Below are 24,279 nucleotides of genomic sequence, written 5' to 3'. Positions count from 1 at the left end.
AGTGATTTTATAGTTTGAAAACCAAACATTAAGGAGTCTACCTAAATGACATTGTAATTTATGTAAAAGTATGATTTACTGAACACCAACTATGTCCCAGCATAGGGATGGGCATATATATACATAACTGCTAATCCTCATACCAGCCTTGCAGGGGAGATACTATTTTTTCTTTGAGTTTATTTATTTTTTTTTAGTAACCTCTACATCCAACATGGGGTTCAAACCTATGACCCTGAGATCAAGAGTCTCATACTCTTTCGATTGAGCCAGCCAGGCACCCAGGGGGGATATTCTTTATCCCTCGTTTAGATTTGAAGAAACTGCAGCTTATACGAGGTGAAATAAATTACCCACAATATAGCTAATAAGTCACAGAACTTAGGTCTGAAGTCTTGGAATCCTGTGCATTTCCTGGAGTCTTTTTTTTTTTTTTTAAGATTTTATTTATTTATTTATTTATTTGAGAGAGAGAGAAACAACATGAGAGGGGAGAGGGCCAGAGGGAGAAGCAGGCTCCCCGCTGAGCCGGAAGCCCGACGCGGGACTCGATCCCAGGATTCCGGGATCATGACCTGAGCTGAAAGCAGTCGCCCAACCAACTGAGCTACCCAGCACCCTTTCGTGGATTCTTTTAACATGAAAACTCATATATTTAAATCAACAAATGACTATAATCTAGCACTATACATACTAAACACTTTTTTCATGACACTGTACCAAGTCAGCCTTTAAATCATAACTTTGCTTTTCTGTTGTCAGCTCTTAACCTGATTAATCTCAGTTCTGTTGCCATTGGACTTGGCTCAGTAAATGAATAAATGAATGGATTTTCAGGCTTTCCATCTCTTCATCTTCCTTTCAGCCTTCTGAATGTGCTTCTTTACCTGCTGCTGCTTTATTTTATAGCCCTCATGTCAAACATACAGATTTGGAGACTGTAAAGGCAAAGAAAATGAGTGTTTCATTTTAAGTGTCCAAGTCTTTGTGACCACCCAATGAAGCTTATGTGTGCCTGTTCATATACATATATTTTTAAGTAAATTGTGCACCCAGCGCGGGGCTCAAACTCAGAACCCTGAGATCAAGAGTCGCGTGCTCTCCCGACTGAGCCAGCCAGGCACTCAGCCTGTTCATATTTTAAAGGCAAGGGCCGCAGTGGTGTAATGGGTGTCCACAGCACCCTGTGCGCCTCTGCACGTACCACCCTCTTAACCTGCATACGTACTCCCTCCCTTGCAGGTGAGGGAACAGATACCAGGAAGGGAAATGACAGACCAAATTTTCTGTATGCAGAATTAAAACTGCCCACCTGATGAACTGCTCTATTTTTACAGCTACACAGTTTCCACTGGTGACTTTTAAAATGTAAAACATACTACCAGGTTTATATTTATGTGATCAACTGGTTTGCAAAACACTCATTTGATCCACCCTCCCCCCCCCCCCCCCACTGCCCCGCAACAATTCTAGACCCTAGTCATGGGGCCACAGCACCAGGCCAGTTAGTGACTGACCACTCAGCTTCTCATCCTTGCTACCTTCCACGTTTTTTTTTTTTTAAGTGTTTTCCCTTTCCTCATAAGCTCAACATTACAAAGATGTTTTTTAAAAGAAAAATGTTAAGACTTTATTCAAGATATATATCAGGCATTATAACAAAACAGCAGAACTTCAACCTTTGGAATACTGTAATTTTACACCCTTTGATGCACAGTCCAGTATACTATTTTATTACAGATCATTCTATAGGGACTACAGGAATAAACTAGGGAAACTGCACAGTCAGCATCTGGAAGGTCAGCTCTCGTAGTGTGTGCTGTTGGAGAAGGAAGCACGTCCTTTTGCCATGTCAAATACTGTGCACGGTGAGGACTAGGGAGATACTCAGCTGTGATCATGGTAGACGAGCACTGTTACCACAAACACACAGACAGTTTACTGTAGAGAACATACATTTCAGAGGCCAGGGGAGTGAGCAAGCTATTCACACAAAGCCAGGAGGGATTATGACGAAGCTCTCCGGGGTCTAAGTACACCACCCCACCTCCCCTCAGAAACGGACCAGGTGCCCGATGGCAAATAACTAAGAGTTATTACATGAAAATTACAGACTTCCGAGCTAGCATTTTGTAAACAGCCTGTGTCTGTAAATCAGCAAATTAAAAATGTTCAGTTATATCCTCTAGACAGAAGAGCACACCACTACATGTACACTTGGAGGCGTTCACATTTTATGGCAGTCCATACACAAATATACAGCTCGTTGGGTAAGTAAACACATTTTGCCAGAAATATGAAAGCTGCTCTCATTTGTACAGTGAGTGTTTTTAGGAGAGAAACCAACCCCCTAATCAACACTTGAAGGAAAAATAGTTACATTTACATTAAGACAGCAGTTTGGATACCTTTATATTTTTTAAATCTTGAATGAGAAGTAATACAGCGTGTCTGAGAGTAGAGTGCTTCAAACTTGTTTTTGGCATAGTTGAGTGCAAACGTGGTAGCTTGTACTTGTTAAAACTTTACATTGTAAATTGGTGAAAATATAGTTTGTTCATGAAGGATCTCTGCTGCTAAAGGCATTTATTATTCTGGCAAAAAAAAAAAATTTGCTAAAAAGCTGCTTAAGTGAAGCTGTTTCTGATAATTCTGGGTACTCCCAACTAACAGGTAAATACATTTAAAGCATATATTTTTTCCTCTGAAACTATTCAGTGAGCTTGAAGAAACAGATGTTCTGTCCCCCCCGCTAAAGAGTCTAGGTATTGGTGGGTGTGGGGCACAGACAATGAAGAGCCCTCTGAACCACAAATTTGCTTTTAGGTTTGTTTTCCTAAATCCTGTTGTAAATTACAAAGTCACCTTTCAAGGAAATTGTGGGAAGAAGGGATTTAAATATGCATATCTGGCAACAATCAACTTCAGGTAAAACCCCTTCTCAGGTGGCTAAGATCCAGCCAGTGTGTCATCAGCCGAGACTACTGATGTGTGTTCGCGGAGCTCAGTAACGCAATAGTCTTGAACCGGGCCTGTTTATAGCTGATTGACAGTAAGTTCTATGTGGTACATAACACTAATTCTCTAGTCTCCAGGGCATATCTATGAACAAACACAATCCAAGTATTATAAGTAACTGGGTTGTGACCACTGCATGCATTACACTGAAAGAAAACACCAACTCTAAGCACAAATATACAAGTCCTACATTTAGGCTCCGCTCTCCCCGGGGGGTGGAGGAGCTACCTCGGGCCAAAACGCTATCTAAACCAGATTCTTCTTTTCAGATAAAGTTCTCAGTCTAAGTAGAGAGTCCCCTCAGCTAGTGCTCTATTCTACTAAGCGATCCTGGCTTGCATAAGACGTCCAGTGAGACATGGAGTGCCCATGAGTGTGCGACTTCTCGCTCACATTCTGAGCAAGCCAGGAAGGGAACAGAAGAGTGTGAGCCCCGGCTGCCCAGAGGGCTGAGCAGCAAGTCAGTCCGTAAAGATCTCAACCTCTGAAACCTTTCTAGAACCCAGCATTTTGACAGGTGTCTCAGATGTATTTGATGGCATATCTGAAACATAGTTTTAGGTTTGGTTTGGTTTGGGTTGCCTGGTTGGCTTTTGCTTAGTGTTTTCTTAAATCAAGGTGCTCAGATTATAGGCTCCTCTACCTGGGGAAATAAGTCACGGAACCGGTTACTATGAAGCAGAAACAGTCATTCGTCCAGCACTTTTGGAACACTCAAAATGATTCCTCTCAACAGGCCTGTGAGTTCACATCCCCAGGAAGTTTTACCAAGGGTCAGCCACCTGCCTAAGGCTTTGGTAAATCCCTTGAAAAGATTCAGAAGGTCTTAATCCAGAATCCAGGGGGAGACAAGCTTCTTGTGATTTCTCTTATTCTGGGCTGCTCCCCTGGCCTCATTGCACTCATCTCTGTCATTACAATATTGTCTCTTCATGCTAAGCATCTCTGGTGTTTTGACTAAACATCTGTCTGAAAAAGATGGACCATCGTCCTGCAGGAAAAGGGATGTTCTACTGGAGTTGTATTTAGAAGCTTTAGAAGCACATCTGAGACGTTCTCTAGAATCAAAATAATTTTTTACATATCTTGTAGTTTTCTTACATATCAGAACCTCTGGCAGCCCTTGTGAGTCCATCATATTAAGCCAAAAGCCATAAATATGTACATCGTAGTCCAAAGTATTAGTACCAAGAACAAAAAAAAGTTTAAAAAAATTGCTCTGTTTGCATTTACAGGACTAAAAACGAAGTATGCAACAAATAAATTACAAATGTACATCTCAGCAGTGTGAGGGTGATCTCTTATATTTCTAAAAACACACTGCTGACAATCCAATTGTGGAAAATTACTAACCTCAGAAGACTTAAAGGTCACCCCCCCCCCACTACCTTTCCCTTTAGCCTCTCCCCAGCAACATAAAGAAAAGGAAAATAAAAGTCTTAAAAGTGTAAGAGGGGAGAGAGAAAAGGCCGTGTCTGTGAGGCTGCACACTCAAAGCACACCAGCTTGCGGGTTTCTATGTTATTAGTGACTAGCTCTTTAAGGCAGAGAAGAAACATTCTGTGGGTCCGGTGCTGTTGGCTCATCTCACTCACGTGGTTTCAGTGGCTGAGGATGAGGTACTTTTCTTCCTAAAGCGGGATCGAAGAACTCTAGGCGGTGCCTGGCAGAGAAAACAGAAAAGGCATCCCTCAATTTGGCTTAAGCGTGGAACCTTTTGAGGCGAGCACCTGTGTGGGTTTGTGTTGGGACACACAGCTCCTCTGGCCACACGCACACGTGTGTGAGGCAGCTGGCTGGGAATCAGGGTCACATCCCAAGCGTCCCATGCTGAGCCAACTCTCCTAAGTCCCTGGGTCTCCCAAGCAAATGGTTGCACGGAAGGATGACACACCTCTCTTGTTTCTGCCTTGGGAGCAAAATGATCCTAACAAGTGACTCAGCACAGAGAAATGCCTCCCCGTCTCTTCCCTTGTCTTTGTTATTTCCTTTGGAAACCAGCCAGTTGTTTCCAGGTATGTGCCTAAAATTTCCATCACCAAGTTCCCAGTCCTCTTTCTGGATGTGAAATCGTTGAAGGCACAGCAGGCCGCCCAGCAAAGGGAAACATTGTCCTTAAGGATAAAGGGTTCCACCTCATCTCCCCTACAAGTGGCTATCAAGGCGGGGGCGGGCGGGGAAGCCCTCCTTCCATGGAACACACAAATCACAGAAGTTACTTCTACAATGAAAGAAAAGGAAATTTTTGTCCTGCTATAGCACTCAAGGCCAGGGACAGAAGGTGGGGGCAGTAACACAACTGGTCCCAAGCTCCCCTCAACCCCTGTCTCTGTCCACTGCTCTCTACTAACTTCTTTTTCTATGGCACCCTTCTACACCTCTATTCCTTCTGACCTGAAGCCCTTCCCTCCCTTCTCTGTCTTGCTACTTATAGTCCTCTTTTAGGACCCAGCTCAAAAGTCACTCCTGAAACCCCTCTCCGCACAGCCCAGACACACATAGGCAGGGTCACCTTCTTGGTTCTCCTAGTGTTTTGCACATGCACACGAGAGGACATCAGGGGACTCTGCGCCCTGTCTCCCCCTCCTCACTGTGAACTTCCCGGGGGGCATGTCCACCTTCACCATTGCCCAGTAAGTAGCTCAGTGCCTGGAAGGCACACAGAAGGGAGGGAGGGAGAAAGGGAGAGAACAAAGCAGGAAATAGAAAGCTCTGGCCTTCCGCATCCTGAGTCCTCAGGACACTTTTTTGACTAGGAAACGTTTCCCAGCCACCCCCGGACATGAGTAAGAGAAGAATCAGAGAAACCTAACTTCTGGTTACCTGCCTCGGGCTGTTTAAACAGTAAAGCGGCTTGTGCAGCTTTAACAAAACCAAACCCAAATGGCACAAACCCTCAGGCCCTACAATGTTTGGGGCACCTTCCTTGAGAGAGCTGAGCCCCTCCCCCCCCATCATGGGGCTGCCCAGGCTATGACCGAGTGCCTGAGCAGAGTCCAAACCCAGTCTTACCAAAACCTCTAACTTCAAAACTGACCCATGTGTGCCCCACCCTGGAAAGGAATCTGATAAACTCATGTGTACCCAGTGGTAATAACCACAGTCCTAGTCGAAAAGGGGTCGATAGGCCAAGGTGCTTGAGTAGGGGAACGTTTCAGTGCATTCCCTCATCTAAGCTCACAGGCTCCCTACACTGAGGACAGGGGGACTCCCACCTTGCCTCAGATGGACGCTCAGGCCACAGTATTCGGCAGATGGGGCCCAGGAGAGGAGACGTGAGGGGCAGAGAGGAAGACTCAGGAGTCCCCAATTCTGCCAGCTCTGTAACTGGGCCCAAGGCTGGCGACTCCCGATCCACATCACAAAGCAAGGCCCCTGAGGCTCGAGGCTTGGCCCTCCTGCTGCCAAAACTCCACCCACATCCACAACTGGCCACAGTACATCTATCAGGTATATTTGGTTTGGGTCCTTTTAGAGGGCTGTGGCCTTTCAATAACATTTTATCGGTGTCTGCTTTGTGCTGTGTCTTGGAGATATAGTGATGAACAGCTTCATTTATAGAAACGTGTCAAATAACACATTTTCTTCCTCTAAAACACACATTTGGGTTGCTTTTCATTCACATATCATCTTAGGTTAGTGGCTGCAAATTTTTAAATTTTATTACAGGTACTATATCACTTCTCCTATTTCTAAGTAAAATGAGCAGTCTTTTTTGCCCCTTGGCAAGGATCTGGATGCTACCTAGCAGTTTGTCCTATCTGATGGGGAGAGATCTTCCTACCCCAGGCACTCAGGAGACCCCCAGACCTCCAGGGCAAAGCCCCTGTGCAAACACATGCTCCAACCTGCAGCCCCAGACACCGTGTACCTCCAGGGAGAACTCCGTCTTTCGAGGCGCCTTATACTTGTACATGAAATCCAGCAGATCTTCCTCCTCCTCGTCCGAAAATGCCAATGGGTTTTGGACCTGGTGGGGCTCCCAAGCCTTCACACCACCCTCATTCACATCTCCCTCAACCACTTAATGTCCATTTACAATCTACACAAAGGAGACAAAGTACAGCAGGGAGGGATCAGTGTAGAAAGGAGCAAGGAAGGCCAGGCAAGGTCGAGGTTAAGCACGCCACACAACAAGCCTGTTAGGACAGCCGAGGTCCCGGTGTCGGAGAAGCAGCCAGCATCCTCTGGGCCTCGCTGCAGGGCGGTCCCGGGCTGTGAGCGTGCCACTGGAAACCAGCAGGCACTGTGCACAGGAAGAAGCAGAGGCTCCAGAACCTACTGAGGAGCTACCAAGGGACGTGGGGGCACCGCTGCCCCGGGGGGGGAAGGAGGACGCTGCCTTAGCTGAGAGGTGTCAAACCCTGCGGCTGAGACCTGTGATGCCACACCAAAGAATGCTCAGGGAAGAATCTCCTCTAGAACGGATAACTGCAGTGATTTCAGAGGGCCTGGCAGCTTCCTCTGTTCCACAGACAAGCGATGTTGGCAGCTCCTTACACTTGCATATTCAGCTCCAAGCCTTCTTTGAGACAGGATGTCAAGTGCCAGGAAGCCTTACTGAGAGAACCTTAGGCAAAGTTATGTAGAGCTTTTCATTTCAAAGGCCAAGTCCCAGAGAAGCCAAGAAGCCTAGTGGAAAGAGAATCTTTCCCCCCCCGGCCGACAGCAAGATCCCTGTTTTAGTCTACCACGATTAAATCCACAGGAAAAACTCCAGAGTTAATTCATGTCATTGAATGCATAGTGTTTTTTAAAACGTTCAATGCTTAAGCATATTCCATGTCATCTGGCCAGGTGGTCAGCACATTCCCAGCTTATCTGACACTCAAAGAGATAGCATTCTATGTTTCATATATTGTTTTTACTTAGAATCACAGACTGTAGACATAGGGGGCCTTCAGATCATCTGGTCAACCACCTGAAGGCCTGTAGAAAGAAAACGGATCTCCTTCTAGAACACCCTGCTACTGCTCCTAAAAACACAGTGAGCCATCAAATGTGTCCTCTCCATCAACAGGGGACTTGCTAGACTATAACAGGGGACTCGCTAGACTATAACACAGCACCCGATTTAACCAGGTGTTTTAAGCAAAAGTAACAACAGACCCTAACCTTGAGCCGCTTTGCCAGGTCCTGCTGCTGTACTCCCCAGCAGCCAGCAGGAGGCAGCACGAGAGCTAGGAGTTGCAAAGCGGTCTTGTAGGCGGGGAACGGCCTGCTCCGACAGCGAGCGCCTTGTTAAGGGCCAAGACTTAGATCATTAATCTTCCTTTGATTTCTTTGCTCTGTGCACCCCCCAACCTGGGGGGTCCTCCGGTCCCATCCTAGGTGGAATCCTGACATCATCTGAGAGCTTAGTTCTCATCTCAAGTCAGACCTTGACACAGTCCACAGAGAAATTCCTTCTGGACACAGATACCTCTTGCCTGACAAGAGGAAAAAGAAACAGGCCTGCCTAGAGCCCAAAGACCTCAGACGAGGGCAGAAACCACAGAAGCAGCCTGGCCAGCTCCGCCCCAGCACGAAACTGGATCCTGGGAGTGGGCTTGGGGACTGGTTTGAGTCTGTGCCTCTGTTCCTTCCAAATCTTGGTCCAGGGCTTTCCCTGTGCTGTTGCTATCCACTCCTTAATACTCTCATCACTCCCAGAGACAACCTTTGGGGGGAGTGACTCTCATGTAAGTTCATGGCCACAGCCACCACCTCCAAACCTCCGGTGATGGCAGCCAAGGCCTTGAGCCTGCAGAGCTGCCACCCTAGTGCCCAAGGCTGGGCAGCCTCGAGGAAAGTGCAGGAGTCCCTGCTGTCTACCCCAGCCTCGGCTGACATTCTGTATTAGCAAATGTGTCAGCAGGACTAAGGAGGCTAGCGGGTGCTCCACCTCTTCTCCCTGTGGGGAGGGCAGGGAGGAAGAACCCTTGGAGGCCTGAGTAGATGCTAGATGCGTCTGCACTGAGCCCGACGCCTCCCCCCGCCTCCCGTAGTGCCAAACAACCCCCAGGTTAGCAGACACATCCCACACAGCACACACTAGCGGGAGCCATTAATGGAAGTCAGCAAACGTGTTGAAGAAGAGCACACCCATCTGGAACACTTACATCCGCGTCCCCGACGGCCACCGAGGAGAAAGAAGACAATATTCTGTTAGGGAAAGGGTCTTTGGGGATGCAACTTACACACGTGTGAGCGTGCGTGCAGACACGCGGGTGCACGCACAGCCGTACACTCCCTCCCTCCTCACGCGCTCAACCTCGGACAGCTCCTGCTGCTGCCAGAGGCAACGCGCGGCCCGGCCGCGCTCACGGCCAATGCAATTCTCTCTCTCCGTCTTTCAGGATGGGGGGTAAAAGGCATGACTCTGCTTTTGAAAATGATGTCCCACACACTGGATTTTTTTTTTTTTTTTTTAAGATTTTTATTTATTTATTTGACAGAGAGACACAGCGAGAGAGAGAGCACGAGCAGGGGGAGTGGGAGAGGGAAAGGCAGGCTTCCCGCGGAGCAGGGAGCCCGATGCGGGGCTTGATCCCAGGACCCTGGCATCATGACCTGAGCTGAAGGCAGACGCCTAACGACTGAGCCACCCAGGCGCCCCTGGATTTTTTTTTTTTAAAGAAAAACGTACACCTCTATGACTAATTCTGAGCAGTCATACAGACTTGAGTTCTATATTACATCAAGGCAGGTAGAGAGAAGAGGCAGGAAGGAGAGATCATAATAATCATAATAGAAAGAGACCCGTGCCAGAAACAGCAGGGAATCGACTGACAGAGGGGCAGGAATGGAACCGAAGTCGGGAGAGAATGTTCTTCTGGGGTCTGAGATGCACAGATGAAAATCATCTCAAGGGACTAGGAGGGGTCCTCTGACCAGAGTGTCTGTGACCCCCTGAACTCCTCTCGCATGGTGTCACTGCCCAAGAGGTGGCCTCCAGCCCCCCAACACCATCTGCTGACACTTCACACCTGGCACCCTTCACTTGCAGAGCTGGCCACACTTTATGGAGGAGGGGACAGAGGCCTGCAGAGCTCAGGGACTTTCCCACCAGCACAGAGGGACTTGGTGTAGACCAGCCTGGCTCCTTGCAAGCAGACCGTGGGGAGACTGGGAGGTGTGGGGAGAACTCTGGGGCAGTGGGTGTTAGAGGGCATGAGAAAGGGAGGGCTGGGGCAAAGCCTCCCAGATCACAGCTCTGAGCAGAGTCACCTGAGGCCCCACCCAGCCCGGCCCGCTACCCAGTCCCCACAGGGCCTGGGGAGAGCAAACTCGACTAAATCCCTGCAGTCAACTGCAATTTTATTTCAACGCACTGGGAATGCAGCCTCTGATTTGGAAACCATCAGCAGTCACGAAAGGCGAGGGCTTCCCAGAGAACAGCACAGAGCCGTCCCATGAGGAAGGAATGGAGAAGGCAGCCTTTCTTCTTCCTGGTCCCCCAAGGAGTAATATCCCAGAATTAGAGGCTTTCAGAATGGCTCACAGAAATTTACAGACTCAAAATTGGTGAATAGTTAGAAATAACCACAGTCACCTGAGGTTGCTGGGACCTCGCAGTTGTTTCCCATGAGTCCATGTCCACCAAGGCCAAGTATTAGCCTCTAAGCACTGCAATGCAGCCCTCCATTCATTTCTCCCTTTTTAGTTAGTTGTATCTGTTTCTGATGTGGACTGGAGGCCTCTGAGGCACACAGAGCTGGTCAGAGTTAGACCCCCGGGTAGGACACTGGTCTCCACTGTTCCCCTGCTCAGAACTCTTTTGACGGTCAGTTCACATTGGGTTTATGGTCTCCAAAACCCCCAGGTCTTATGTGGACTTTCAAAAGCCTTAGAGAAGTCTTACAAGTGAAGAAATGAAGGGAAAACAGGACACTTCTTAACACCAGCTCACGCCCTCCGCTCTCAGCACTGTGGGAGGTATGGCCATGCCTCAGGGGCCCCAGTGCCTCCCTCCTCCTCCCCTCACGCCAGCCAGCAGCGACGGGAGGGGTGGCCTTTTGCCTTCGGAGCCAAAGGCAGCTCCTCCCTGGGGGCGGGGGGCGCCCTCCATGGCAGACGAGAGGGGAGCTGAGCCAGTCCAGCACCACCTCCAGTCCCTCATGTGTCTAGTCAAGGTTAGGGGAACAGCAGGAGCAGGTCAGGAGAGAACATGGCCAACCGCGGGCTGACCATGGCTGCACCAAGCCATCACTCGCTCACAGGGAGGGCAGGAGCCGGAGTCCCCGTCCAGGACTGGGACACCCCAGGCCCCTCCCTGCTCCCTGAGGTTTCCTGGCTGCTGTGGGCTATAACAAAAAGCCTTTTCACAACCACACAGTGAGATGGGGAAGCAGGATCTTTACGTCTATTTTACGATGAGGAAATCGAGGCTCAGCGTGGTTAGGTGGTTCACGCACAGTTACATAGCTAGTAAGTGGCAAAGCAGGACCAGGGCTCCCTTGGCTGCACCTGGACTGAGACCCCTGGAACTACGGGGCTCTGTCACTTCCCAGGACCTGGGTAAGCTCCTGTGTCCTCATCCCCAGAGCACCAGGAAATATGACCCTGCGGTGGTTTCAAAATATTTCCACACATTCTCTGATACTCCTTCCTTCAAGAGGTGGAGATTAATCTCCCTGCCCTTGAGTGGGGGCTGGACCTAATGACTCACTTCCAACAAACAAACAGAAGAAGGCCGAGGTGGTGGTGTGTGACTTCAAAGACTGGGTCCTAAAACATACTGTGGCTTCCCGCGTGTCCTCTCTCTACGTGTCCTCTCTCTACTGGATCACTCACTCTGGGTGAAGCCAGCTGCCATGTCGTAAGGACGCTCGAGCAGCCCCAGAGAGACTCATGTGGTAAGGACTGAGCCTGCAGCCAGCAGCCACGAGAGAGCCATCTTAGAGGTGGATCCTCAAGGCTCAGTCAAGCCTTCAGATGACCACAGCCCCGGCCGACATCTTGACTACAACTCTTAATAGACCTTGACCCAGAACCACCTAGTTAGGCTGCTCCTGAATTCCTAGTCTGCAGACACTGTAGGATAACACAGGTTTGTCATCTTAGGGAGTTAACCTCCTGACTCCTCCCCACAGACCACGCAGCTGAAAGGGAGCCCCAGGGTGAGGCGCCAGCTTCCGGTTAGAACCTCCTCCTGAGGCGAGCGTCCAGCGCGCTGCACAGAGGCTGGCGGCCTACTCACCTTTCCGGGTCCTGCAGGTGGAGCAGCAGGTACACACTGTGGGGATGGGGGACATCATCAGGGATATCCCTCACTCGACAGGAACCAGCCCCAGGAAACAGGGAGGCCCCAGGGAGGTGTGGGGATTCCAGTGGGTTCAATATAGGGGTCCCAGGCATGTGGGTCTCTGCAGAGACACCAAGGTTGGGGAAGAGATCATTCCAGATTCAGCTTCCTCTCAGGTGCTAGAAAATGCCCTTGCCTGGCCCACAGGGGCCCTGCCTTATGTCCTCCAAGAAACAATTCCCACCGCACCTGCCCACACACCTGTCCTCCTCTCGACGCCTTCCAGTTCAGAATGACATCCAGGAAACCTTCTCAGACTGACCTCTGACTCTCCAGAGTGCTTAGTGCTTAGTGTCAGTCATTTGGCTGTTACCTTGCAAACTCCACTGGTCTCGGTGCTCATCTGGGGCTTGGTATACAGTAGGTGCTTACTAAGTGCATGCTGTCTCCACATTCATGGAAGGTAAGGATCATTCTTTTAACACCCTCTGCACCCCTCCTGGGGTTCAATGCCAAGCTTTCAATGAACGGGGCCTAACAAAATTCTGTCGGGAGGGCGATGTGTTCCTGGAGAGTCCATATTATTATTCTACACCACGGGCATGTATTTTATTTTACATACGCTGTTACATAATATCTCACTCTGCTTTGTGCTTTTCTCACGAGGCATCACGTATTCGAGATCTGCCTGGATGTACGTTGAGACCGTGGCCTCCCACGGCTGCATACACCTCCGCGGGGTCCAGCACCGCCTCCTACCTGTCCCGCTGCCAGGCTGCCTTCAACAGCTGCCGCCCATCCGGGGTTTGCAGATTCTCCTGTGTGCTCTCCTCCCAGCCCTGACACACAGGCTGAGTAGGGATTACGGTACCGTCTTCTCAGAGGAGAAAGCTCAAGGGAACTGTGCTCGTCTTCCGTGCCCAGGTCAAATTCTCCTGTAGCGACTGCCTGGGGTATCTTTCTGAGAAAGGGTCGGAGGCCGAACCAAGGCCCCGGGTGAACAAATGTGGCAACTGCCTGGCAAGGTCTGCCTCGCTCGCACTACCTCTGCTGCTCTACACAGGCCCACGGTCGCCCTGTCAGGGTGGGAGCCCAGGCTCAGGCCCCAGCCGACCACGCCCGGGGAGCGAGGGGACACAAGCCTTTTGTAGCTGGGCCTCCCTTGCCAGACTTCCTTCCAGGCACCTCGATGCCCAACTGCCCCCGGAGCCTCTGATCTGGGTGCTTCTACCCCATGCCCCGGCGCTGGGTCATCTTTCACCTGTCTCTCTTCCTGAGAGGACTTTTATTTTAGGCCTGGGGCCTAAACAGCTGGAGCGGGTACCACATGGTCCCTGCCCTCCCTGCTAGGTCAGCACCTCCCTTCTCTGGCCCCTGGAATCACAGGTGCTGCGGCCAAGGGCGAGCAGTGGGGAGCGCAGCATCATGTTGCAGCATCGCGGGTTCTCTGCTTCTCCGTGAGCTCCACGGGCTCAGCCTGCGTCCCGGGGTGCGGCGGAGGGCATCGCTGCTAATGGGAGGCGGCGGGGCCAGCGCCGAAACAAAGCATCCCAGACCCGTGTCTGTCTAGTGCTGGTCTGGGGACATGGTCAAAGCCCAGGAGATGCTTTCCATCGCCTTCAGACCTTACCAGACTTCTCCCTTTCCCACGTTCTGAGGCTGCCCTGAATCATGCACCAAGGAGAGGTCTAGGCAGGAGGCCTGGATCTGGTCCTGTGTGGCCTTGGCACAGTACCTGACCTCTCTGAGCCTACTTCCTCTACTCGGTTCACTTGATAATGACAACATAGAGTCTTAGAGGGCAAGGGACTGTGGGGCCACTGAGGCCCACTTGCTGCTCCAAGCAGGAAGACCTCCCTAGAGCCTCAGTACATGACCATTCAACTTTGGTTTGGGCCCTTCCAATGTCAGGGACCTCGCAAGGCAGCCCGTTTCTCTCCTGGACACTTTCCTGTTAGAAAATGCTTTCATGGGTGAGTTAGATAACAATGGGAACAATAATAGCAGCTACTGCATAGAGGACCAGGCGTGAGCCTCAGCACTTTCACATGGATTATCTTATTTGAATCCTCAAGACACCCCTACAAATGGGTGTTGTCATCCCTTGTGTACAGATCCGGAATCTGAGGTTCAGAGAGGGTAAGAGCTTGCCCAGGTCACACAGCTAGTAAGCAGCTGTCCCCCTGGAACTTTATCCAACTTTATCCCATTGGTTCTTGCTCTGCCCTCTGAGCCTCACAGAATTGGGGCCTGTTTTTCTTCCAAATAACAGTTTTCATTTGAAGCTCTACAGTCAATGAGCTGACCAAAGGTGGAGGTGATACCTAATTCCAGTTCCTAGCCCTATTTCTGAGACAGTGCCCAGTAGGTCAGAAGCTGTAGATGCCCAAGGAAACCTAGATGGCCAGAGGGTGAGCACCCAGAGAGCACTGGTCCAGCAGTCAGGAGGCCCAGGAGAACGCCAATCAGTGGGCGACCCTGGTGACAGATCCCTTTGCTGGGCTTCTGTCTCTTCATTGGTAAAACCCGAGGGTTAGACTGAACGATCCTAAGGTCCGTTCCTGCCTGGCCTTCTGGGATTCCATTCTCAACTCCCCTGGGAGGGTTCACTTAGGAGATACCCCCCGCCCTGAGGTGATCCTCACCCCTACGGCCAAGCTTCTACCTTCCCAACCCCGCCAGAGTTAAACCATCTCCCCTCCAACAAAAAAGCCACAATCTTCACACATGGGGCCAGGGTAAAGTGGGATATTCCTCAGAGAGGAGGAAACTGATGGACACCTGGCCCGGCTCTGAGCTGTTCTCCTCTCCCTGGCAGGGCACATGAGTCCTCATTCCTAGGGCAGCCGCAGGACCTCTTCTTTCCCACCCTTGTCCAAGACCCCCAAAAGTCCGGTGGAGTCCTTGAGGCTCGGGGCCCAGACGCCCCCTGCAGGCTGCACTTCCCAGCAGGTTCCCAGGTGGCTGGCGTGGCCCTGTTTCTATGTTTAAGAGCAGGGCAGCCACCAGGTATATGTCACAGCCACAGGCTCCAAAAGGGTGGTCCGATTCCCATCCGGGAGGCTCAATTTTCCACCAAGGGTGAGGAGTCGAGGTGGCAATCCAGAACCGGCCCCTGTAACCCCTTCACCATTAACCCGGCAGTGCTCAGCTCTTGAGAGCCAAGGGCCCTGGAAGGTCTCCAAGGAATGGTCTGGGAAGATGTGAATCCTGGCCCAGTTCCCTACCCCTAATCCATGCCCCTGCCCTCCATAAGCCTGAAACCCACTAATGGATCAGACACCAGTGGGTTCCGAATGTGGCTGCACCTCACCACCATCACATATCTGGGCCTCGTCCCAGACTTACTGGGACCTCCAGGGATGGGCCCAGGACTCTGCATGTTTAATGAGGCCCCCAGGTCAATCCTAATACAAGTAACCTGAGACGTCGGGGATACAGGTGGGGTTTCCATAAAGCCGTGGCCTCCACAGGAATCAGACCTCGGAGGTAGTGCGGCCCTTGGCACGTAGTGGCTGAGGGTGTGCATGGTGAATGGGCTCAGGGATGGGAGGACATGGTGGAGGGAGAGAGAGAGGACAGGAAACATTCATGCAGGGAAAAGGGACCACAAGAGCCCTAAGCCCTGGGTGGGTAGGAGGAGACACCCAGGTGCAGGTAAGCCCTCCTGGGAGTACAGGGTCAGAGAGGAAGAGAGCAGAGAAAGCTGCCTTGGCCCAGGGCCAGCCATGCCCGTTGCCTCCAGGCTTGGTTCAGGCACTATTCCCCAACCACCCCCAAACCCTCAGATCATCAGATGGAGCAGGCAAGACCCTTTGGTGCAGGTGGCCTAATCCTGCCCCTGATCAGAGTCTCAGGCCAGCCTCCCATCCTGGCCCAAGTGGTGCTCTGCCTCTCGGCAGGCCTGGCACCATCTGACGGACATCTGTGTGGACGGCAACTCCAGGTTACACGCCACATGGTGTGGACTGGGCTGCTCACAGCGAAAGCAAGGCCTAGAAACCGGAAAGGGGGAGGAGTGAAAGGACACCTACCTGAGCTGCCAGCGCTCTCAGAAGCACTCCTGGACATCTTGGGCTGGCCGTGTTTGCCGCTGGCTCGCCCAGACCCCGGTGGTGGGGGGCTGGGGGGAGCAGGGGCACCGTCACCCCTGATGGTGGTGAGGTCCTGCATGCTGAAGCTCCGGAGTCTCTCCGATAAGGCACCCTGTCCCTGGATACAACACAGGAGGGGGCACACGTCAGAGGCCTGCCCCACACTGCACAGGCAGTTGTGGGGGGCAGACACCACAAAGGGGGATTCTGACAGTCAGCCAGGTGGAACTCAAGAGCTGGAAGGACTCTGCAGAGGGGCAGGTCCCTGGTGGACTTGCTGGAAGCACTGAGAGGGTCAAGGCCCAGAATGTTCCAGGGCCTCCTGTGGGTCTCAGTAATTGTTCCTCTGGCTCCCGGCTCCTTCATGTCCTTCAGACGCCCCCCATCGCAGGATGAGCTAGAACCGGGGACAGACCCAGGGCCAAGGGGATAACTGTTGCCTGCAGCTCCTGCTCTTGAGGGGTCGTTTGCTGCTTCTCTGGCTTGACAAAAATAAAAATCCCTACATAGCCACATTTTGCTCAGTTCCCAGTACACAAGAATCTGGTCGGAAAGAGCAAAACCTAATAATCTATGTGCTCAGTCCTTACTCTTTTCCAAGGAAATAATATTCAGCCAGTATTTTTTAAAATGTTTGACAACAGCAATTTCTCTTATCTGTTCATGTTACTATGAGGCACATTTACTTCCACTCTCACATTTGAGCTTCATAAAATACCCAAAAGGTAATGAATCAGGAAGGGAAAAAAAATGATACTAAGAAAAAAAAAAAAAACCTGCTGACTATAACCATTTCATATTCTGAGAGAGTCACAGAAGTCATCTCAGGGGAAAATAGTTCTTTTGTTTAGGAAAGCAAGATCAATCCATTATACTTATGAAAGGGAAGGTCCTTGCTGTCTGGGTGAGAGAATCTGTGTCAGAGTGAAAAGGATCACAGTGAAGGCTCAGGGAGAGCGGCATTCCCTCAGGGGCACCTCAGGGGCTGGAGAGGGAGCTTGTGTTTGGGGGAGAAGGAACCTGAGAGGGGACTGGGCTCTGGTAGGAGACTGGAGTTATTGAGAATTGGGTTGGGATTGGAGCAGAGGGAGACAGGCAAGTAACCACCAAGCAAATGGATGAAGTTCGGTGTCGTCAGAAATACTGGAGGGCCTGCAGACTTCCCGAGGGTACATGGGACAGCAGGGGAAGGGGGAGGAGGTATTCTATTTGGATAATGAAGGAAAGAGTGGTTCTAGAGGGCTAGAGGACTTGGGGACAATAAAGCACAACAGATCGAACAGAACCAACAAATCAGCACAAAATCAGTGAGAACAGCTAACAAGAGGGCTCTGGGTTGGGGGTGGGATTGATGAAACAAACAAGGACCACAACAGCTTAGTAGGACACTTTCAACATGGCAGAGGGTTTGGAGGACTTTTTTCATTTTACTTAAGGAGAAAAAAAAAAAAGGCAATGAAAAAGGCCAGCAAAGCACAGCAGTCCATAGAAGTGACTAGTCAAAGAGCCAGTCAGATAAAGGAGCAAATGCAGAATGAGTTCGTTAAGGGGAAGGGGGGAAACAAAAGGAGCTTGCAGACAGGTCTAGAAGAAACGTCAGAATAAAACAAAGATGCGTGAAAATATGAAAAAGTTCAGTTCTACCAAAGATATAAAAACGTCTCTAGGAAACTAACAGCAAAAAAGAAAACTATTTAAATAATTAAACAGATACAATTCAAATTGTAAATCCAGGCAAAGGGGTGTCTGATGTAAAAAAGAGATGGAAATCCCCCTGGTAGCCTCAGATACCACACTGCATGATGGCGGCCAAGGGGTCTGAGGGCTCACCTTCTAGACATTAACAGTTGGGTGGTCTGAGCCACAAAACCCAGGTGGGAGTAGCTGCCCAGTATAATCCCCTCCAAAATCTATCAGCCAATGACCCACTTGGAAGCATTTTAGGGGACATCGAGAACTTAGAAGAAAGGAGAGGACTAAAGAACAAAAACGGACTCTGAAAAGGGGAGAAATACTGCTATGGACAATGGAGTAATTCAGTGTTAGGTTCACGCCCAGAAAGACCACTCACTGGCTCGCTTTCAGTCTTCCTCCTGTTCAATTACTTCTGTTCAACAATTATTTATCAAGGACAAGTTCTCTGGGCAAGACAGTGTGCTAGGTGTTATTAGGAAACCAAAAATACAGCTTGATTTCGGACAAAATGTAAAAAGACAAATGTACAAATAACCACACAGAGCTGCCATACCAGAAGCTACAGAAAGTGAAGATTAAGAGCAAGGGTTCTAGAGTCAGACTAGAGTCAAATTACAGTCCTATCACTAATAGCTGGGTGACCTTAACCTCTGTCCACCCCTCAATATTCTCCTCTGCCAAGGAGCATCCACATGATGAGGATTACATGAGTTTATGCCCATACACTATCCATTATAAAGCCCAATGCATAGTAAGTGTTCAAAAAATGCCAGTTATGATGGTGATGTTGATGATGATGATGGTGAGGAGGATACTGTTGCCTGAGACACACAAGTTGCTGTCGAAATAAAAAATCAAAAGAGAACATCCGGCCAAAAGGACACGGAGGGGCTTCATGACCCCAAGCCCAAATAAATGGCCAGGGACGAACTCCATCAATGTGTCTAGCAGCTCTTGCAAATGCTCAGCAACGTATCTGAGAGCAAGCAGCAGCGGACACCGTACATGTCCTTTTTGGCAAAGCACTCAGTTCCACTCCCAGAAGCCAGCCAGCCAGCCTAGCTCCAATATCACTAGCATCATGAAGACTGGAAGTGGCAGAGGTTAGGAAAGAAAAAGGGATAATAATAGCTCTGTATCAACACAGTCCTGACTCAGGCGACATCACAGCGGCATGGATACAAGGATCTCGAAAACAAATTAGCCTTTATCTGTCAAAACAATCTGAGATGGTTAGAATTGATATGGTTCTCTCATTTGTAAACCTCTCAGCTCTGCTCAGTCTCCTCTCCAAACCTCACTCCCATTCGCTTTCCACAAACCCCAATCCACCCTGCCACTTGGGCTCTGCTCTGAAGAACCTCCATTTTATTATTCTGGGAACAACCAAGAATTATTCACTGGTACTCTGCAAAATTGGGCTCCCTATTTTGCAAAAATAAAGTTGGATCCCCTAAGTTTGTTAAAGCTTAATGCCATATTCTCCATAATTCAATGAGCCACATTACCGTATTAAAGGCTTTGAGAGGTCCTACAGTGTTTCAGGTTAACTTACTGTATCTCAAACGAATTTGCCCACAGTGGGTTATATTGTTAGTTGACCATCCAAAAGTCATCCCCAACTCCATTCTTGATATGTTTAAAAAAAAAAAAAACAAACAGATTTCCCAATCCCCCTTGTAGCGATGGATGGCTATGTGATGTAATTCTGCCCAATGTAAGGGGAGATCTGCTAAGGGATTTCCAGGAAAGGTATTTTCTCTTGCTAAGAGAAGAAAGGCCTGACCCTGCTCCCTGTTTTCTGCCTCTGAGTATGGTGGAGCTGCCATCTTGTGACTAAGAGACTCATAGAAACATCCATCCAGAGCCTTGACATCACTCCCTCACTAGAATAATGACAGCACCCACTTACTCCTAGACTTCTTGTAAATGACTTTCATCAATTTCAAGACATATATATTTTTCTCATCTCTGAGATGGTGGTGTGTCTTACAATTATTGTTGCCTTGATATCTATCACTGTCATTATCTACATATGAATGCATTTGGTTGTCATTCCTCATGGCACGGACTGGACAACTGAACTGAACTGAGTGTTCAATTCACAAACCATTAAGAACCACCTGAAGAAGAAATATGTGTCCTGGTTGTCTGAAACACATTCCACTGACACCTCTGGTAAGATCAAGAAAGTGGCAGCATCCAACCTGGCAGAATGGATATCAGCAGCGTGGATGAAAATCGCAGAGACAAGAGCTCTGTATCACCAGTGCTCTGGAAGGCAGAGAGTGATACGGTGTGGTCATAAAGGGATATGGAGGAGCTCGGCTGAAAAGTGATTCAGAAAGTGAGTCTAACCTTAGTTTGGGAAGACCTCAACCAACTGACTGTGCTTATATGTTCCTTTTAATGTATGTACAAAAGTGACACACGAAGAATCTATGTCTAAACTAGTCTAAAAGAGTCCTTTTGGTAAGTAGAAGTAAAAATTCTAAGCGCAAAAGCATTCTGTCCTAATTTACTTGGCAATATCTTCTTCCTTAGTGGTACATAAGATAACAATGTATCTTAGAAACCACAGCATTTTAGGTTCAATGCAATATGGTTGCACTTCTCTGTGAAGTTTTCTCTGACCAGCTCAGCAACCTGACATAGGCTTTCAGTGCAGTCTGGGATTCCCGGTAGCACCTCACACAATTATATTTAACTACTGCTATTGTTTGTTGGTTTGTCTTCCCCTCCAGACTGTTTGTTTTATTTACTAGTGCAGCCTTGGTGTCTGCCACTCTGTCTGATACACATTAGGGGTCAAGGAGTTGAATGAAGGAACATACGGCCGTTTACTGAGCAATCCCCTCGGTAACGTGCAGCAACAGGAAATCCCCACCTCCACCCACTGCATCGGCCAGGGTCCCAGACCTGAAGGAGCATCCTGTGGAGCAGGGACTCGACCTCTGTCCTCAAGGAGTGTATGAGAAATGCCAGAGGGCTGGCGGGTGCAAAGGTCAGAGGGGCCAGGCTTACCACAGGAGACTACACATGACCTGGCCTTGGAGGACGTGGGTAGGTGAAGATGGGGGCCAAGTGGAAGGAGAAGTAGATTTCTTAGTCACCCGGCACTCAGAGCTGCCACTTCATTCCGTGCCACAGGAGGTCTGTGCAGTTTTGTCTGCTAAGGAGATGGGGCTATCACCCTTATACTGGGTTAATGGCCAAATGAACGCATTGGTGAAAGTGCCTGCTGAAAGGTCACAGGTTTCTTTGAAAACAGCTAGGCCAGTGGAGGACAGGGGCAGGAGTACGACCTACTCTTCACTGCATGCCCTCTTCTGTGCTTTTAGGATTTTATACCATAAACGTGTATTACCTTTAAGAAATCATTACCATTTCATTTTCAGCACACTCATAGCACTTTCCCAAGATCGCCTTGAGGACCCATTTTTGTAAATACAGGGCTTGCGTGATGCTGACAAATGCCATCTGGACCAAAAAAGAATGACACGGAACTATTTTTAAAAAAATAAACGAGAGCAGAGAAGGAAGAAGTGGTGTCTCTAGACAGTGCAATGTATTCACTGTCCAGCTCCGAGAGCTTAGACTCAACTCTGCTATGAGGGGCCTTGACCAGTTCACCTTGGTCTTTCTCAGCCTTGCAACCTCATTGAGAAATTAAAGCACTGAACAAGATTCCCGTCCAACTGGAAACTTCTGAGTTCAGGAATCTATGACCCTCTTCTGTGGCTCATTATCTGGCTCTGATTGCAATTCCAAAATAAGGGATTCTAGAATTATTTGAAAATCTCTAGAATAAAAGTTGGGTCTCCCATGGCAACTCTGATGGATGAATAGATTCCAGTGTGTGTGTGTGTGTGTGTGTGTGTGTGTGTGTGTGTGTGTGTGTGTGTGTAAAGTCCTGTATCAACTTCCTCCCCAGCCAACACTCAGTTTAGAATATGAGCCATAGGAAAAGCTAAGAAAAGCTAAGAATGCTAGGTCAGCCTACTTCAGGTACATCTGAGCCTGTCCCTGGGGCTGTCATACCACATGTCAGCACTGTCCTTACCAGCCCACCTCTGGAAGAGCCTCTCCAAAGCCTGTCATCATGGGACTGGGAAGGGAGACATACTCAGCCTTCCATGAGAACAAATCTCTTACTTACTTATAATCTCTTGTACTCCTGACTTCTTCATTCCCTATAGTGTTATAAGCACATCTACCCAGTTTTGTTATTGTTGTTTGTTTACATGTTGTTTGTTTTCACAGACCCAGTTGGCTGCTTTCTGGGCACGTCAACACAATATGGCCTGGGGGTTCTTTCATCGGTGCTCCTAGAACCCCCAGAAATCCCACAGATGTGCCTGGGGACAAGGGAGGGTAATCCATTCCTAATTCTTTAATCTTTATTTTCTAGCTAAAACTCTTAGAAAATAAGACTTCAAGAGGTAAACTGTGTCACTGAACTTTCTATTAATATGAGATCTTTAATGTGTCCCTCAATCGGTAAGGAATGAGAAAGCCACTTAGCCAACACACACCAAATTCTGTATGTTTTGATGTTTGGTTTTTTTTTAATTATCTTTTTTTAAAGTAAATTCTACCCCTAACGTGGGCCTCAAACTCTCAACTCTGAGAACAAGAGTTGCATGCTCTACGGACTGAGCCAGCTAAGTGCCCATTTTGATGTTTTTCTTAGTCAGGGGAGGGGGTGTGTTCCTGGAAAACCCAGACCTTTAATAATCTGGCATTCCAAGTAAAACAATTTACCACTAACAGGATGCCTGCCATTAGGGCCCACAGAGCCCAGATTCAGCACGGCAGCTAAGCTTGGCTGCAAGCCCTTGATGAGGTCCTCTTTACCAGAGACACACACCAAGTCACAGGGGAAGGCTCCAGCAGAGCCTTCGCAGATATCGAATGCCTGTAACTGATGACAAAGAGAATAAAGACAGCAGGTTTTAGTGAGTCAGGCAATTGATAAGAAAGCCACCAGCATATCCACATTTCCCACTGGTAATTCAAAAAGAGAGTTAGTGCTTCCTTCTAAAGGGCCACCCACCTCGCTGACAGAGCTAACCTCTAGAACTACACATGCTCCACATCGCCGCCAAGCAGGCTCCTTTCCGACATGCTGGATGAAGACGGGTGGCCTTGACTGTGACATAACATTAGATTAACAACGGAAGAACGAGATAGGATTTCTCCCACAACAGCATCAATCATCAAATTCAACTCATTCTCCGGGCATTAAACAAAGAAGAAAAAAAAAACCCAAGTAAGTTAATCACATGTTAGATGCTACCAAATTAACACAAAAAAGAGGCTCTGGAAGGATGCTGAAGTGGGACTGGCTCTGGGATTAATTCACACATACACACACAGGTGCCGGGAGAAAAAACACCTGGCTCGGATCCAGACCATGGGCTGGTGGCGGGCAGAGGGGGCTGCTGGCCTCTCTACCCGACTGGATCGGTTTGGAGTTAGTCACACCTCTCAACGGGGTTACCTGCCCTTCTCTGAGGTCCAAAGAGGAGACAAAATGAAAGAGTCGAGCCACCTGACAAAGGGGAAAAGAAAAAAAGCCATGGGCACCAAGCCTACAAAACCAGGTTGAAGGGCACCATGCTGTCTTCACCTAGGACACTCGCTCACTCGCTCACTTTCTCACTCACTCACTCACTCGCTCACTCACTCCTTTCTTCCTTCCTCCATTCGCAGGGGATGCAGAGGGAGTGTTTACAAAGCTCCGTGTGAAGCCCCACAGAGGAACAAAGATGAATATGAAACACAATACGCGATTCCTACTCCCAAGGAGCTCACAGTCTAGCCCGGGGCATCTAGACACAAATGCACACAAGGCAGCAAATGATAAAGATGACACATCGTGGGGCTGACTTTCAGGGGAGGGAGAGAGGGCAGCTGGCTGACACCTGGTGGAGCTCGAACTTGAGTGAAGCCAGGGCTGCATCATCCGAAAGAAAGGGGAAGGATACTGTGGCCTGGCCATCTGAATCAGGCCTGCACCCTGGCAATAGCGTTTCGGGGTCACCAGGAAGGACTCTCCACACACAGCTGATGTCCCTGCCCTCACATGTAGGAGTCCACCACCGAGTCCCAGCTGTGAAGCTTTGCCTTGTCCAAGCTTCCTCCTTGGAGACGCAAAGGTCCTGAGGGGAGGTTGATGTGGTAGAGGATCCCTCTTCCTGAGCGGGGAGTGGAGGGGACACGGGAGGGATGTTGCCAAAGGAC

The 24,279-nt window shown here is 49.2% G+C and overlaps 1 protein-coding gene across 3 annotated transcripts in view; it reads right to left on the bottom strand.

The window, feature by feature from the left end:
• Window positions 1-1,604: 1,604 nt before the first annotated feature.
• The window catches only part of REEP1 (receptor accessory protein 1), a 103,397-nt gene continuing 80,722 nt past the window's right edge, over window positions 1,605-24,279 (bottom strand). The window contains exons 6-9 of one of the 3 annotated variants that reach the window (XM_036076188.2): window positions 16,279-16,456; window positions 12,200-12,235; window positions 6,890-7,041; window positions 1,605-4,681 (exon numbers count right to left, since the gene is read on the bottom strand). In XM_036076188.2, the coding sequence (XP_035932081.1) occupies window positions 4,610-4,681; window positions 6,890-7,041; window positions 12,200-12,235; window positions 16,279-16,456 (438 nt within the window). In that variant the 3' untranslated portion in view covers window positions 1,605-4,609. The remainder of the gene's footprint in view (window positions 4,682-6,889; window positions 7,042-12,199; window positions 12,236-16,278; window positions 16,457-24,279) is intronic. The other 2 variants (XM_078056333.1, XM_036076191.2) reach the window with 2 other exon arrangements.

The sequence above is a fragment of the Halichoerus grypus genome, chromosome 10 (assembly GCF_964656455.1).
Source record: "Halichoerus grypus chromosome 10, mHalGry1.hap1.1, whole genome shotgun sequence".
In the NCBI taxonomy this organism is placed as follows: Eukaryota; Metazoa; Chordata; class Mammalia; order Carnivora; family Phocidae; genus Halichoerus; species Halichoerus grypus.
The sequence above is the reverse complement of the archived record's forward strand: the minus strand, read 5'-3'. Positions and strand labels throughout refer to the sequence as shown.